General features: G+C 40.9%; 1 protein-coding gene across 1 annotated transcript; it reads right to left on the bottom strand.

Moving 5' to 3' along the window:
• Positions 1 to 5655: 5655 nt before the first annotated feature.
• LOC109408409 (uncharacterized) lies at positions 5656 to 6688 on the bottom strand. Its single transcript, XM_019681723.3, has 2 exons — positions 5997 to 6688; positions 5656 to 5936 (listed from the first exon to the last, which is right to left on the bottom strand). Exons 1-2 carry the CDS (start codon positions 6642 to 6644, stop codon positions 5757 to 5759), a joined length of 828 nt encoding a protein of 275 aa, XP_019537268.3. The 5' UTR covers positions 6645 to 6688; the 3' UTR covers positions 5656 to 5756.
• Between the last annotated feature and the right edge of the window lie 9968 nt (positions 6689 to 16656).

Below are 16656 nucleotides of genomic sequence, written 5' to 3'. Positions count from 1 at the left end.
TCAAGGTCTGTATGCTTCGATTGATAATCCAGAGACAGAAAATTATATTGTATTTATTCTCTATCGCTCTATCTCTATTTCTATCCAAAAAAAACTTAAAATTTGCCCTTCCTGGCTTAAACTCATCACCAAAATTTCAAATCTATATACATTTCTGACGGCAGCTCAGCAGTCAGCACTCAACATCTCAATCTGAAGAAACTTCACATCCAATTTGAGTCGAACCCATTGCAAAGCTCAATCCATCACGTACGCTAATTAAATAGAACAGCTAACCATTCAGCAGCTAGTATACAATCGAAAAGCATAAAAAAGACCAAAACCTCTCCAAACGATAATAGCTTGTGAGCAGCACCAGCACCCGACCCCTCACGACTTAATTGCTTGTGACTTAATTTAATCGAACATGTAAACGCCTTCGGTCGCGGAGCATGTCCGGGGTCCGTCGCCGTGGCCCCTAGGTCTCGACGAGTTCGAAGATTTGTACCATTTACCATCATTCGTGAAAACCGTGGAGGGAACAAACGTTCAACAAGCACACCGATGAATTTGGAACACACACGCGATCCAGCCAACCAACCGACCAGGGCGCTTGTTATCTCCAGTCATTTCTATTTTCACGCTATCTCTCTGTGGCGGCGGCGGTGGTTGTTAAGTCGTTTTTCTTTTCCACTCTAAATTTCAACTTTAAACGAGACCACCTAATGTCATTCCTCACACTTTGCGCCCTACTCTTGGGGGTCTTCTGTGGGTTGTTGGACGCCGCCGACTGCATTTAGCATCTTGTTGTTAGGACTGATCCGGGTGAGTAACTTATTTTCCGGCTTTGGTTTCGGGCTTCAGATACACTCTGACGAGATGCCACACAATGCGGCGTGATTGGTCTTGAGGTTGAAAGAAGTATTGTAGAAGTAGTGAACGAGTTGTCTTAATAAGTTGTGTTGTTAAAAATAAAGATATTTAGAAACCCAATCCTACTTATCCTACTGGAGTTAAATTTACACTGAAAATATATTGTGTTTCATTGTACGAAGACGCTCATCTAGTTTACAAATGCCATACGTTGTTTTCTGCAACGGAAAACATCATAATATGATTGAGCTCGTTTCGTAAAAATCACTTCGACAAAAAAACAGCTTTTCTTTTTTCTTTTCGTTGGAATGATATAAAACATGCTAAGAAAAGTTGCACACAACTTGGATCATCACAGGCCTCGAAACACGCATCTGCTGATTGATACCTACCAGTGCTAACCACTCATCTGTGGGTGAGCACAAAAAGCAAAACGCTTTCCACTTTAGTTCTGTTTAAATATTGTTTTTTTTTTCACTTAAAATTTTCGTTGTTTCGCTGAATCACATGAAGCGATCTTCAGCGAAGGCTTACACGATACAGAAAATTGCCAAATTCTACACTATTTTTTTTTTTCTGGCCAACTAGCACCGTTTGGCGCCAGTTGTGTTTTACGTCGGCCTGGTCTAGGAGCTAAGCCTTAAATTCCAACGCCCCAGGGAGACAGCCACCACACCTGAGGACCCTACATATCGAACCCATCAACATATGGGCCGAGACCTACGGCTTTACTTCCTATCCGAGGGAAAGCGTGATCACGGATTTTGTGTCTCAAGTGTCGACGGGAATTGAACCCCGACCGACTGGGGTGAGAGGCAACCATGCTTACCACTACACCACAGACGCCTACTTCTACACTATAATACAGCAAGAAACTTTCAGCAATAGGGCACTGCATTGTTTTGATTTTGTACGGGATTTTGACGTTTCTTGGCCTTGTTGTTTACAAAATATCTGTAAGAGTGAAAGAGAAGGAGATATTTTCATGCAGTGCCCTATAACATAAAACATATGCTTTGTCAGCAAAATACTCTATTTCCATGACAGCAATCCACTCACACAATTATCGGATGACCGACAACTAATATCAGGATTGCCAACTCTCTGGCGACTGCTGTCAAAGGGCAAGGGAGGTATTTTGGCCCATTTTAGGAAGCGGATGAACCATTCAGCGAAAAAAGAAGGTTTTCACTATGAACTATGGATAACTTCAGTAGTCATTACATCCCGATCAGAATGGCATAACACAAACATAACATAATTATATCAACGGTTGATATCTATATAAAAGTTTGTTATATTTAGATACATACATTTGTAGGAATCGGTACGAAAACTTGTATTATTTCAAGGTTATAACAAAGTCAGTTACAATAAACTTACCTTACCTTAGCAATCAGGCTAAGGCCGGGGTGGCCTCGGCTGTACATAGTAGCCGTCTCCATTCCACTCGATCCATGGCTGTTTGTCTCCAGTTCCGCACTCTGCGTAGGGTCCGCAGATCGTCCTCCACTTGGTCGACTCACCTAGCTCGCTGCGCTCCACGTCTTCTTGTACCGGTCGGATGACTCTCAAGAACCATTTTAGTCGGGTTACTATCCGACATCCTGATGACGTGATCCGCCCACCGTAGCCTCCCGATTTTCGCGGCATGGACGATGGTTGGTTCTCTCTGCAGCTGATGCAGCTCGTCGTTCATTCGCCTTCTCCAAGTCCCTTCTTTCATCTGCACTCCGCCGTAGATGGTACGCAACACCTTCCGTTCGAAAACTCCAAGGGTGCGTTGATCCTCTGCACGTAGGGTCATAGAGGACTACCGGTCTAATCAGCGTTTTGTAGATAGTTAACTTCGTGTGACGACGAACTTTGTTCGATCGTACAGTTCTGCGGAGTCCAAAGTAAGCACGATTTCCTGCCACAATGCGCCTCTGAATTTCTCTGCTGGTGTCGTTGCCGGCGGTCAGAAGTGAGCCCAAGTACACGAATTCTTCAACCGCCTCGATTTCACCACCGTCGATATAAATCCGGGGTGGCGGGCGCGGTGATTTCTCCCTGGAGCTCTTGCCATCATGTACTTTGTCTTCGACACATTAATGACTAATCCGATTCACCTGGCTTCACTCTTTAGTCGGATGTACGTTTCCGCCATCGTCTTAAATTTACGAGAAAAAATATCAATATCATCGGCGAAACCAAGCAGCTGAACGGACTTCGTTCCACTCATGTTTATCCCCGCTCTCCTTATTACACTCTCTAAAGCAATGTTGAACAGCAAGCACGAAAGACCATCACCTTGCCGTAACCCTCTGCGAGATTCGAAGGGACTCGCGAGTCTCCCTGATACTCGCACATCACTCGATCCATCGTCGCCTTGATCAATCGTATCAGTTTATCCGGGAATCCGTATTCGTGCATAACCTGTCATAGCCTTGTCTCGATCGATTGTATCATACGCCGATTTGAAATCGATGAACAAGAGATGTGTGGGCACGTTGTATTCGCGGTATTATTGCAACACCTGACGGATGGCGAACATCTGGTCCGTTGTCGCGCGTTCACACATAAATCCAGCCTGACATTACTCCACGAACTCTCTTGCAATCGGTGATAGACGGCGGCATAAAATTTGAGAGAGTATCTTGTAGGCAGCGCTCAGTAGTGTGATCGCGCGGTAGTTCCCGCAATCCAACTTGTCGCGCTTTTTGTAGATGGGACACACGATACCTTCCATCAATTCTTCCGGTAATACTTCCTCCTCCCAAATCTTGGTAATGACCCAGTGTAGTGCTCTCACCAGTGCTTCTCCACCGTATTTTAGAAGCTCGCTTGGTAGTTGATCTGCCCCAGCGGCTTTGTTGTTTTTCAACCGGCCAACCCCCTCCTCAATCTCTTGGAGGTCAAGGGCCGGAAGTCTTTCGTCCTGTGCACATACTCCTAGATCTGTTACCACGTCACCTTCGGTACTTGCAACGTCGCCATTGAGGTGCTCATCGTAATGCTGCCGCCACCTCTCGACCACCTCACGCTCGCTCATGAGAATATTCCCGTGATTATCTCGGCACATGTCGGCTTGTGGCACAAAGCCTCTGCACGAGCGGTTCAGCTTCTCGTAGAACTTTCGTGTGTCCTTGGCGCGATACAGCTCTTCCATCGCTTCGCGATCTCGTTCTTCCTGCTGGCGCTTCTTCATCCGGAAGACTGAGTAACGTGCCTCATTCGCTCTCGTACGATGTTGCAGCATTCTCGCCCATGCTGCATTCTTCTCGTTTTTCAACCGTTCACATTCGCCGTCGTACCAGTCGTTTCCGTGATTCGGCGTCGCGAAGCCTAGTGCTGTAGCCGAGGTACTACCTATGGCGGATCGGATGTCCCTCCCGTATGTTTTCTCTATCTGCGCGTAGAACGCTTCTTTCTCGTCATCAGATCTCCCTTCGTGTGGGCAGTGGACGTTGATGATGCTGTAGATGAAGAAACGGCCTTTAACTCTTAATATGCACATCCTTGCGTTGATCGGCTGCCACCCGATCACACGTTGTCGCATCTTGCCCAACACTATAAATCCTGTTCCCAGTTCATTGGTGGTGCCACAGCTTTGGTAGAAGGAAGCCGCTCGTTGCCCGCTTTTCCACACTTTCTGTCCAGTCCAACAAAGTTCTTGCAACGCCACGATGTCGAAGTTGCGGGGATGTAGTTCGTCGTAAATTATCATGTCACATCCTTCGAAACCGAGTGACTTGCAATTCCATGTTCCAAGTTTCCAATCGTAGTCCTTGTTTCGTCGCGTGGGTGTTTGCCGATTGTATCGAGTCGTATTTTCTCCTATGTTATTCGCAATGGGGATTTTTACGGGTGGCTTATTGGGCCTACGCCAACACTCCTGTCTCGCCGGAGGGCCATCGTGTCAGTTCTGTTTAACGTCCCAACCAAAACTAGGACGACCACACTGATGGGGCTACCACCTTGGATCTAGCTGGGCGTGGTGCGGAGTTTCTTACTCAGCCGCTGGATGCCAGAACAGACGCTGTTTGAGCCACACCTCCTTGGTGAACAGACGCTCGGGTCGCACCTCCTCAATCTAGCTGAGCTCAGAAGGACAACAGTGCCCAGGCTTCACTACCAGCTAAGCACACAACTCTTAGCTGGCGGTCTTTGTCATCGCTTGACCCGTGGAAGCATGAGGTAGGAACTTGTGAGGGCCAGAGCTATGTCGGACGCTCTCCTTATCGACTCACCGTTTTGCAGCCCGTCAGTTACAATAAATGAATCTTTCTATTAACATTATAACAAACTCAGTAATATTTTTTGAATGCAATGTGTAACTTATCTATATATTTTGGATAGTGTTTAGTGCGTAAATTAACCGCTGCATAGCGCCATTGTGCTTAGAAAGTACACAATTGTTGATATGCTTTAATATATGAACCACCAAAAAAGCTCATGTCTTCATCAAATTTGTAGTGAAAGCCTATGACTTTCAAAATGTGGAAAATAAAATAAGCAACTGCACCACTACGTGATTATATTGGGTATTTTCAAATGTTTCTTATCATGATCCAGATCAGCTACACACACAGTTCCTATGTTCAGCAAAGTTGTTCATGATTCTTGAAGTTCTCGAATAGTGTAAAATTTGATGCACAATTTCACTGCTACGAGCTATTTGATGTGTTAAATCTCATTATCCTGCTGTCCTAGAAAGTGCAGATCATCACTCATCAGTGAAGTTGTCGAAAAGTCCTTAGCTCTCAAGTGGAAAATGTGTATCAGGTAATATCGCATAGGTACAATCAGAAAAACCATGACTTGATAGTGAGAAATTTCAATAATTCATTGCTTTCTTACCGAACAAAAATTCAATTCGACAAGTTTCTTCATAATACCAATAACAGTGAAACCAAATCTTCCTAGCAGGAGCTCGTCTTGTTAACAAGGCCTTGCAGAGTTTGCTGAATGTCCGACATTATCAGATCGGTGCACTCCTTGACGGCTGGAACTCCCGGTTGGATGAACGCGTTGGGCAACGATTGTAGATTCGTGATGGCCATCACCATATTGTTCAGAAGACTGGGAGCATCACCCAAGAACTATAAGAGGATTGTTGTCAACTACATAGAATGAACCAAAAATTTCACACCTGAAGTTACCTTTTGCACGCAGTCAGTCGAACTGGGCGAACATTGATTCAAAAAGCCAAGAATCGTTGTCACACCTGTTTTACCGTAGCCGAACATCGACATCGTCGTATCTGCCAGTGCCTTGAAGTACGGGATAGCAGCGGTGATGCAGACCTGCAGTCTACCGACGGAGAGCTGAGGTTGTACCAGCTGCGGCGCGTACTGCTGGGCACAACCCTGATATTGATTTGCGAAGAAGGTCGTCATGGCGTTCAGGATACTCTGAACGGTCGACTGAGCCGGAATCATCACATTGTTGGTGACCGTTTTCTTGTAATCATTTGCAAGCATCTGTATGTACCACTTGTAACCGCCGACCTTGTAAACGGATCCCACTAGGTTCTGTATCAAAGGAAGGGATACGTTCAAGTTCTGATACTGATACAACATCCCGAACAAAGACTGCTGCACGTAGGCATCTATTTCATCCATAGCGGATTGAATGCGGTTTTGCTGTTCGGTGATCGACTGGTTCATCTGCGAGGCTGCATCGTTCAGCTGGGAAAGTCCCGTCTGGATAGCTGCGTAGTTGGCCTGTGTTAGGGCGTACCAATCCAGTGCCACCGTTGTGGATGCGAAGATAGTCGCTACCAGCGTTAAGGACGTGAACTGCTTCATGATGATCTTGAACTTTTTTCACTGAATTGATGGTGCAGCTCATCTGTTTTATATACTATTAGTTATAATTTATTACAGTTTGCACAACTGAAAAAATCCAACAATAAACAAACGTATGCACATCTATTGATGCTTTGGGACTGAATGAAAACTCTTTCACCTTCCCTAATGTATTCATCGTCATCAGCTGTACAATCTGCTGATAAGCGGTTAAGAGATCACGTTTTTGTACACATTTACACGGTTTGATATCTTTTCACGTACTCGGACAGTGACTACGATGAACGATAATCCCAGTTTGTGTATCGTTCTACGTACATATAACTCGTTTGATCTGGTAACGTGATGTAACGTGACAAACATAGCGTCTATCTGTAAAGTGGTCTAGGAAAGCCTTTTATCAATGTACTAGCGGAAGGAGCTTGGTTTTCGCTGTATGTGTCTGATTTCGCTATGTGTCTGATGATTCATTGTGACTTGACAATGCTTGGGAGTATTTCTTGGCTTTTCAGTCCAATTCTGAGATCAAAAACACCTTATGTTCTCGTACTCCGACGTTTGACTATGCTCAACAGATACAAGTTACTTTATTTATTACATACTTGATGATATCACAACAAACACGTCACTTCTTGATAATACATTTCCTATAGCTGTACACGAAAACAACTTCCACAATGTAAGATATCCAACTTCCCGTACACCCGACCAGGATGACAAACCATGCTATGTTCATATCCCGCAATGCAATGGGCCTGACTCCAAAATCACCACTTCGATCGAAATATTTCGGAGCAAACCTCTTCAGCTGCCAGTACTTCAGCAAATCTGCCTCTACAAACGCATTCCAATAGTAGTAGAGCATTTCCCCGTACGGTGAAAACCTAGCAATAGCGAAGTTGTTCGTTTTGCCAGCCAAATGTTGAGCCACCTTGTGCATTCGTCCTTTCTCATCCCTATCGAGGAAGCTGTGAACCTCTTCGCACGGTATCACGTGCTGGTAGTCAGTTTTGTTGTACAAGCTAAAGTGTCGGAACCGGTCATCTTCATCAAGGAACAGTGTGTGTCTAAAACGAAGATTGAATTGTTCGGTAACGTGCTTGACAACTACCACAGGATATTTCGAGTTGTTGACTTCATCGATCGTATCGATTTCCGGATAGAATCGCTTCAACGACATGGAAGAAACCAATGCCGATTCATAGACTGCCAGAAGAATCATACACAGCAATACAAACATCCCAATTATGAACTCTTCCAGTTGTGTACGTCTTCTTACAGAAGGTCCATTAATAAATGTCTGAAATATCTCAAAGTGAACGGTTAGAAGGCTTCTTCGTAAGCTGCCTCGATAGCCAAACAGGTAAATAAACAAGACCAGCATTTCTACAACCACCAAGAATGTGACCCAGACTGTCCAATGAAACGGATCGATGAACACGTGAAGCCAAGGGATTTCCCTGTCCAGAACCGGCGTCACTGCGCACAAGTACCGAAACTGATTCATGGGAAGCAGTTTGATGTAGGCAAGTCGCGTGGTATCAAAGTACAGATCTTCAATAACCATAAAGTCAGGAAAATATTTTTTCTCGTAAAACGATGGCAGCAGAGTGGCTTTTCCTCCTCGCGCTCGTGCTACAGTTTTGATGAAATATTCGTACTGTGTGTACTGTTCTGCACTTCCGAAAGTTAACCGTCCATATTCCAGAGAGAAGTGATACCCATGAACATTTCTAAGTTGATCACTGAACACTTGCTCGACATCCTGCCCGGCTGTGTAGGGGCGTTCTCGCCGAGTGAACGGATCGTAGAAAGAAGCCACGCTCCACCCGTATCCGTCGTACTTTATCATGAACAGATAATGGAGACGAAATCTATCTTTGTCGCGAATGAAATATCTGGAGTTGTAGGGTGACCCGTTGTTCAGAAATGTCACGAAAATGTAGCGACCATCCCCATGCTTTAGCTGACGTTCTACGACGAAACTGGTAAGGTGATTGACGTTCTGCAGCAATAAAAAAATCACATTATACACTAGCTGAACGAAAACCATGTTCTGTACTTGCTTGTGCCAAAACGTCACAGAAGACGACGTAGTACTGCGTCCCACTCGTAGATCCCATTTTATCCGCGGAATAATTGGAAACTATCTTCTTGCTACAGGAATCTCCGGAAATGTGTTGCAGGACTTTGTTCATGACCACGTTGCTGTAAGGATCGTAGAACAGTTGGATAAAGTTTAGCTGGTACATGCCAAAGGAGTTGCAGATCGGTTTCACGATAGATCCGATAAAATTACTCGTTTGATCGACGAATGTTTCCGTGTAAAAGTCCCACTCGACATGGTATGTGAAGTTGAATCCACAGGAGGGACCGAGATGTAGAATCAGAGCTACAGCAGTGAGCAAGTGCGGAACCATTGCTGGTATGATGCATCGAATAAAGTGCACTGGTACACGTGGAATGGTTGAGGAAGTGCACCACTCTCACTGATGAATTTAATATTTAACGAGGATTGGGTTTCATGCAAATGATTTTTTCATGCGTTTCACCATAATGTTTACTCATGTTCCTTACACATACTACGGTGCAGGCACTTGATGTATACTCAATAAATGAAAAAAAAAAATGAAGTCCCTGGAGTTCATGACTATTAGAACCAATAGGATACGACCGAGATGAACCAGCCCTAGGCTGAAAATCTCGTTAATAAAGATAATAAAAAAAATAGGATACGAATACCATCAGTAATCTCACGCTCCCAAATTCAGGTAAACCATGACCTACATTTAAGACATACGTTGTACCTAATCAACGCGTTGTTTTAGGTTGTGTGCTTAGTTTTATTTCGGCGATTGACGTCTTATTACGTGTGAACTTCAATTTATAATACGCCGCGTGAAAAATATATATTTGACGTTGAAATGAGGAAGATTTTGACGCATCAAGGCAGGAGTTTAACAGTTAGTAAAATTTCTCGTCGTGTAAGCCGATTTCATTATGCCGTTGCAATTTTGAAATAAGATCCAATACAATACGGCAGTAAAAAAATACGATGAAGCTCTAATCGCACAAAATAAACAATTATTATGATCGCAATCAACTCGCTAAACCATACCAAGTCGTAACGAGGAAAAACGATAAAAAGGGGCTCTTCAAAGAGGGGCACCTCCTTAAAAACAGCGTCACACTAATTCAAATGCTTATATCTTTTCTGTTAATCCATATAAATACAATTTCCTTCCATCATTGAAAATCGCCAACACTCACCTTGCTAGAAAAATATCGAATATAGTCGTAGTAAGGATAAGGGCAAATGGGAGGCACCCCATTTATGTGCTCGCCAAACATATAAAAACTTATATCAGCCCCGTTTTGCAAACAAATCATGATTTTTTTCACGGTTAGAATCTTCAGGTGGGGTACTTCGAATAAAAAATGCAAATCATGAGCGGAGCTAGGAAAAACAGGGGCAATTCTTCCAAAATCGTCCAAAAATTTCAAAAAATCATGATTTGACCATAAAGTAACAAATAATCAATTTTCTTGTGCAAATTAGAAGCTAAGAATCTTGCATTATCTAGAAAAATATCACACATAGGCATAGCCAATGATATGGGCTCGCAATGGCAGAGAAATTGAGTTCTCAAATCAGTACACATAATCAATGTTCCATACTAGTTTCACAGTCATCAAATCCAAATTTATTCTTTCTTTTTAACCACTGTAATCCACCAGAACCCACCTTGAAAGAATTAGGCATAGTCGTAGCAAGGAAATAGTGAAGGGAGAGCAGGTAAATAATGTCTTTCTTCCATGATAAGCATCTTGAGACGATGAACTTAATAAGAAAAATAATACAATACATAGCTAGGAATAATAGTAATGAGAGGCAGCCTCTACAAAAATATACACAAATTTTAGAAAGCAATAGCTCAACAAATTCTCATTTTCCTTCACAAATAAACTGTTAGGAATCAATCGTTCTTTATAAAAAAAAATATCACACATAGTCGTAGCGAGTAACATGGGTTCATATGGAACATTTGATTTTAAAATCAGTCCACTAACATTTACTATTTATTCCCCAAACCTCTCATTTCTTCCACAAACACTTATGCCCAACTTCGTGTTCAACAGGAATCGCCCAAGATATTTCTTGATGGATACTGGTAGAAACTACCAACAGAGAGTATCATTTGAATCATTTCTTAACAAGTGCGTACTGCGATCCAAGAAAAACGGTTTCTTAGGAAATACAGGAAATGAATTTCCTATGCATCAAGATAGGTTCATGTATTCCTATTGAACTGCAAATAGCCTTTTGGTAAAATAAACATTGAAATAACACAAAAATTAGACGAAGAAACTAGTAATAAGGGGCAACCACTTAAATCAATGACTCCTACAAAAGACATAAAGAATAAAAAAAAGTTTAAAATTAAAAAAAAAAAACTCTTCAAAACTCTCCCAGTAATTCCTACTAGGATTTCTCTAGAAACACCTTCTATGAAATCTCCCGAAGTTCTAGGAATTCCTCCAGAAATTTCTTCAAGAACTTTAGGTGGGATCATTCAATGCAATATTCCATGGATTATTCCAAAAGTTCCTCCAGTGATTTCTCCAGGAACATCTTCAAAGATTTTATCCAGATATTTCAGCTGTGATCCGTCAAGCAATTGCAGCTGTGGTTCTACCAGCAATTCCTCCTGAGACGCCTCCAGAAATTCTTACTGTAATACTTCCAGGAATTCTCCAAGAGATTTCTCGTAGGATTTCTTCAGGAACTTTTTCTAGGATTAAGCATGGAAATATTCCGGACATTCTTATAGAAGTTCCTCCGGTGAATTGTCTAGGAATCCCTTCGGAGATTTTATCCAGGGATTCCGCCAGTTATTTATCATGGGTTTCCTCCAGGAGCTTCCTCAAGAAATTCCAGCAGGGATTCTTCACGTACTATTCCTGTGGTTCTTTCAACTATTCTTGCTAAGACTCCTTCAGAAATTCTAACTGTGGTTTTTCGGAAATCCTACTAGGGGTCCTTCTAGAGCTTTCTCCTGGATTTCTTTCGGCCAATCTTCCTGGAATTCTTCTTAAAATTGTTTCGGTTGTTCTGCCAGGGATTTCTGCAAGGACCCATCCAGGAAATCGTCCAGAGATTTTATCCAAGAATTCCTTCAGATATTCTAACTACCGTACCTCTAGGAATGGTTTTAGTTATTGCTTTAGGCATTCATTATGGCATTCTTGCTGGATTTTTCCCGGGAAATCTTCCTGATATTTTTTCAGAAACTTATCCTGTGATTCCATCATGGCATTAGGGCTTTTCTGTGTATTCCTTCAGAATACCTCTACCAGTTATTTCTAGGACTTCTCGTGGTATTTCTGCAGGTATTTCTTCAAGAAATTTTTCTTTTGATTTTCCAGACATTCCTGATCGAGTTTCTTTAGAAATTTCAGAATGGTTTTCTCCAGTAGGATTTCTGTTGAAATCTCTACAATGATACATTCCTGAATCATTCTAAGATTTTCTACAGAGATTTTTCCAAAGACTCTTCCAGAAGTAGACCCGGTAATTCTTCCAGAATCCATAAATTTCTCATGGTATTCCTCTTGGCCTTCCTCCAGCTGGATTTCACAAGCAATTCCTGCTGTGGTTCTTCCAGCAATTCTTCCCATGACTCCTCCAGAAATTCTTACTATAATACCTCGCGGCATTATTCTAGGGATTCTCCTAAGAATTTCTTCTGGGATTTCTTCCAAAAATCATCCCAACGCAATCATTATAGGATTCTTACAGTGGTTTTCGACTGGTAGAATCTGATACTCGGAGTTTTCGGCTATTCAGTCTTATGATTTCAAACGGTAGTTTGTTAACTACCCGACGTTTCGGCTGTTCTTGGCCGCCTTCTTCTAGGGGAAATTAGATCTATCGTTTACGTTTGTGTGGTGCTGGCTTGTCGTACATTTTTAGCGTGAATAGTTGTGGGTGGTTTTAGTTTGCTACTAATTTTCAACGTTTTCACCACTGATCACGGACACTGTGTGTGTTTTATTTATTCCCACAAGAGTTTCTGTAATTGTTTTTCTGAGAAAACCATTCAAGAATAGTTTTGGGAATGCTTCGAAGATTCCATTAGAATTTTATTCTGAAATTCTCTCAAAGGATGAATTTTAATAATGAATTCTTTCGAATGTGTATTTTCAATTATGTTTTATCTTAACCTCGAAAGGAAAAAAACTAATTCATTTTTTTAGGTATCGTGGCTACAACCATTTGTGATATTTTCCTCGAAATTCTTAGATTTTTATTTGTGAAGGAAAATTGAGATTTTCATGAGAATTGTGTGTGCTTTTCTCTAGAAACTTCCCCTTATTACTATTATTCCTAGCTCCGCCTATGTATTGTATTATTTTTCTTATAATGTTCATTGTGTCAAGATGCTTATCGTGGAAGAAAGACATTATTTTCCTGCAAAGCTACAATTTTTGAAAAATATTCAGTCACCTTTCTCCCCCCCCCCCCTTCTTCACTATTTCCTTGCTACGACTATGCCTAATTCTTTCAAGGTGGGTTCTGGTGGCCAACAGTGGTAAAAAAGAAAGAATAAATTTGGATTTGATGACTGTTTAATTAGTATGGACTATTGATTATGTGTACTGTTTTGAGAACTCAATTTCTCTGCCCTTGCGAGCCCATATCACTGGCTATGCCTATTTTTTTTATTCTTAATCACTTAACCTAACTTACAGCTCTTTTGTCCACTAGGGCACTACGTGAGCGATTCCAATTCGTCCCCTTAATGCTAGAACTAGGTAACTCAAAAATCATAGTTTCGAGAAAAACGCTTTTGAAAATTTTACATTTTTTCATGCAGTTGTTCCAAAGGTATGGAGCCTTCAAAATAATTATGTTTTAGCATTGATTGCTTATTCAACTTCTACTCTTTCTGCTAAAAGAAAAAGTGTTGAACTATTGTGGTTTAAACCTTTGATAAAAACAATAAATGGTTTAAAAATGGTCGAGTTACCTAGTTATAGCACTCAAAATGCAACATAAATAATGGAGGAGATGTTCTGAGATACCTAATTTTTACCACTATAGATATCATTCTTTTCAGTTTTCTTGTTGCAGTATGCAAATTTAAAAGGGTTCACATATTGAAATTAACGTGTAATTACTGATTTTGCTAGGATGCCTGCTATGTCACCACATGACACCTCAAAATGTTCAGAAATAATCGTCTACGAACAATCACAGTTTTTAGCTATATCAATACAAGTATTTTTTTTAAAGTTTCAAGGCCTAAAATCAAAAACAGTAGTAGATTTTCAGTCTACTAACAAAAGAATGGCAAGTAACATTTCCACGTCCAAGCAGCCGATAGCTTTTAACCTGGGCGGTTGGAAATAGATATGGTTTTCCCAGTTACCTAGTTATAGCACTCAGTTCTAGTATTCTACACTGAGATACCAAGTTTTGAAACTAGTGAATATTTTCGTCGTTTGTAATCGTATTTCATTGGTCTTTGGATATATTGTAGAGCTCAAAAAGCTTGATATAATGGTATATTCAACTCAAAAACGTCAAATTTCGAGTTACCTAGTTCTAGCATTAAGGGGACGATATAGACAAATGGTTACTTTGATGAAGAAAATGAGCATAGTTAAACAGTGTTGCCAAATTTGATAGAATAAGTACGTTATCCGTTTAAAATCTGCAATACTTAACCATGAAATGAAATTATTATTTTTAAATATTAAACTTTTAATAAATCTAGTGTACCAATTTGTAAAAGTATGATTCGCATATCAAAATGAATTTGATGAACATTAATCAAACAAATATTGCTAATAAATCATATGGCATCACTGATTCTTACCCCTCTCTCATCGAACCAACCACGTTCGAGAGGGGAAAACGAACCGCCTTGCCGTATAAAAGCAAACTGTTTCTTCCCATTTTCTCTTATTCTTTGCCAACTCTTAGACGGGTACGCATCAGCGGGGCGCTCACTTCACTCCCTTCAGTATGCTTTGGCACGCCTTGACGGAGGCTCTCTGAGAGAATTGCGCTGTGCGTGAAAACAATTTTATTTAACATGGGAAAGGATAGGAGCTGCATTTTCAAATGCTTCTAATTCTTTATAGAAATTTTTTTAAGCAAAACGTTCTTAATGTTATCGAATGAGATTTTGATGCGCTATATTATAGACATAACATTGTGATTTAAAAACTTTTTGTCTAAAACCAGTTATAGTGTAGCTAATTGAAAGTATATTGCAAAACATTAACACTTTTTTCAATCTGAGGTCCCTAAAATATTTTAGAAGCATTTGAAAATGCAGCTCCTATCCTTTCCCATGTTAAAAAAATTTGTTTTCACGCACAGCGCAATTCTCTCAGAGAGCCTCCGTCAAGGCGGTCGAAGGCGGTTGCGCGCGAGTGCACCTCGCAAACGCACCATCGGAGTCAACGCCACCGTCGCCGTTCTGGATTTCGCAATCATAACTACCGAATTTCACCTTTAGTAAGCAATTAAATTTAAACAGCCCTTATGAGGGCTATAATTCTATATTTTCTGCAAGAGTTGATTCCGAATTAAGTGAAGACATGCAAATGCCGACATTTTAAAACCATCTACTACGCGAGTGCGGTAAAATTGCATGAAATGGGGTACTTACGCTACCACGGCACTGGAAATCGAAAATTTTACAACGATCACGAAATTATGTCAGATTTTTCATGTGAATAACTCAGCCATTAATAGAATTATTTCCAAATATTTCATATTAATCGATTGGAAATGTATGTACGTACCATTTATGACAAATAATTAAAATGATTGATTTTCAACAGCAAACTGCGTGCGAGCACATTTTTGCGTTTTGCCGTCCAGTGAAATTCTTCTCATCTTCCATCATTCGTTCATGACCTTTCTAGGGGATTGCATTGAAGGAGGGCTAGCCAGTTTTTCCGTTTGCGTTTGGCAATGTTCCTCCATAAGAATGAACCGAATAATTTTCTAAGGAAGACGAAGCGCCGGGTCACAAATAATGTCAAAATCGGCACAGTCTCAAAGCCGGAGTAGCTGAGTAGTGGAAATGTAATTGCTTCTTGAAGCATCCATGATACACTCCATATAAATTTACAAAAGCGAGTTGATCGGAAATTTCCAATAATTTTCTTAAACTTAGAGAAATTGCAAGTTTAATGAAGAAATGAAGATTATTTCTCAACCAAATTTCAATTAGTATTATGTCTGCAAAAGTAGCAAAAGCTTAATGATTTGCCTTTTTATTGATCTGTTTGATTGCAAAGTAAGCTGTATGGCATTACTGATTCTTACCCCTCTCTCGTCAAACTAATTCTTCTATCTATCAAACCAATTCTTCTTCTTCTTCTTCTTATGGACGTCCTAAGACAAAGCCTCGTCGCTGTTTTGACTTTTGCTGCCAGAACAATGAAATTTGTTGAACTCACGTGCAATAATTTGACTAAATTCTGGTTCGAAACGGCCTTTTCAAGGGCTTTATCAAATTTCTTAAAGAGTAAAAGGCAAATTTTCCGATAAAGTGACGCTGGTCACATAAGTGTCAAAACTGCCGAATTTGAAACCTACTATAGTATACTAAACAAAATGCAACAGCATTGTGCGGAAATTAAACCGTGTCTTTTCATCTGGTCGTGTCTCTGAATCTAGCGAGTGCGCTTTCTTCTTGCGCTACCATCAACGCATTGTATAAGGGATTTCCGCCGGCTTCGCTTAGGCTTCAAACTGTGGATAACTGACACTGAGGGAGATTACAAGTGGTAGTCGATACGCGTATCTGTCAAAGGATAATCAAAATAGGGCGGAATTAAAAGGTACAACACTTATTACACTCATTTGAAGAGGGTATTCTGCTTAGAGAGTCGGTACAAGTTCAAACTATATTGTAATTACCGGAATTCTCAAACTTGCAGAATTTTTCTTGATTCAAACTATTGATTCAACCAATAACAAACTGCT

The sequence above is a fragment of the Aedes albopictus genome, chromosome 3, assembly GCF_035046485.1.
Source record: "Aedes albopictus strain Foshan chromosome 3, AalbF5, whole genome shotgun sequence".
Classification (NCBI taxonomy): domain Eukaryota; kingdom Metazoa; phylum Arthropoda; class Insecta; order Diptera; family Culicidae; genus Aedes; species Aedes albopictus.
This window is presented reverse-complemented; position numbering and strand designations above follow the sequence as displayed.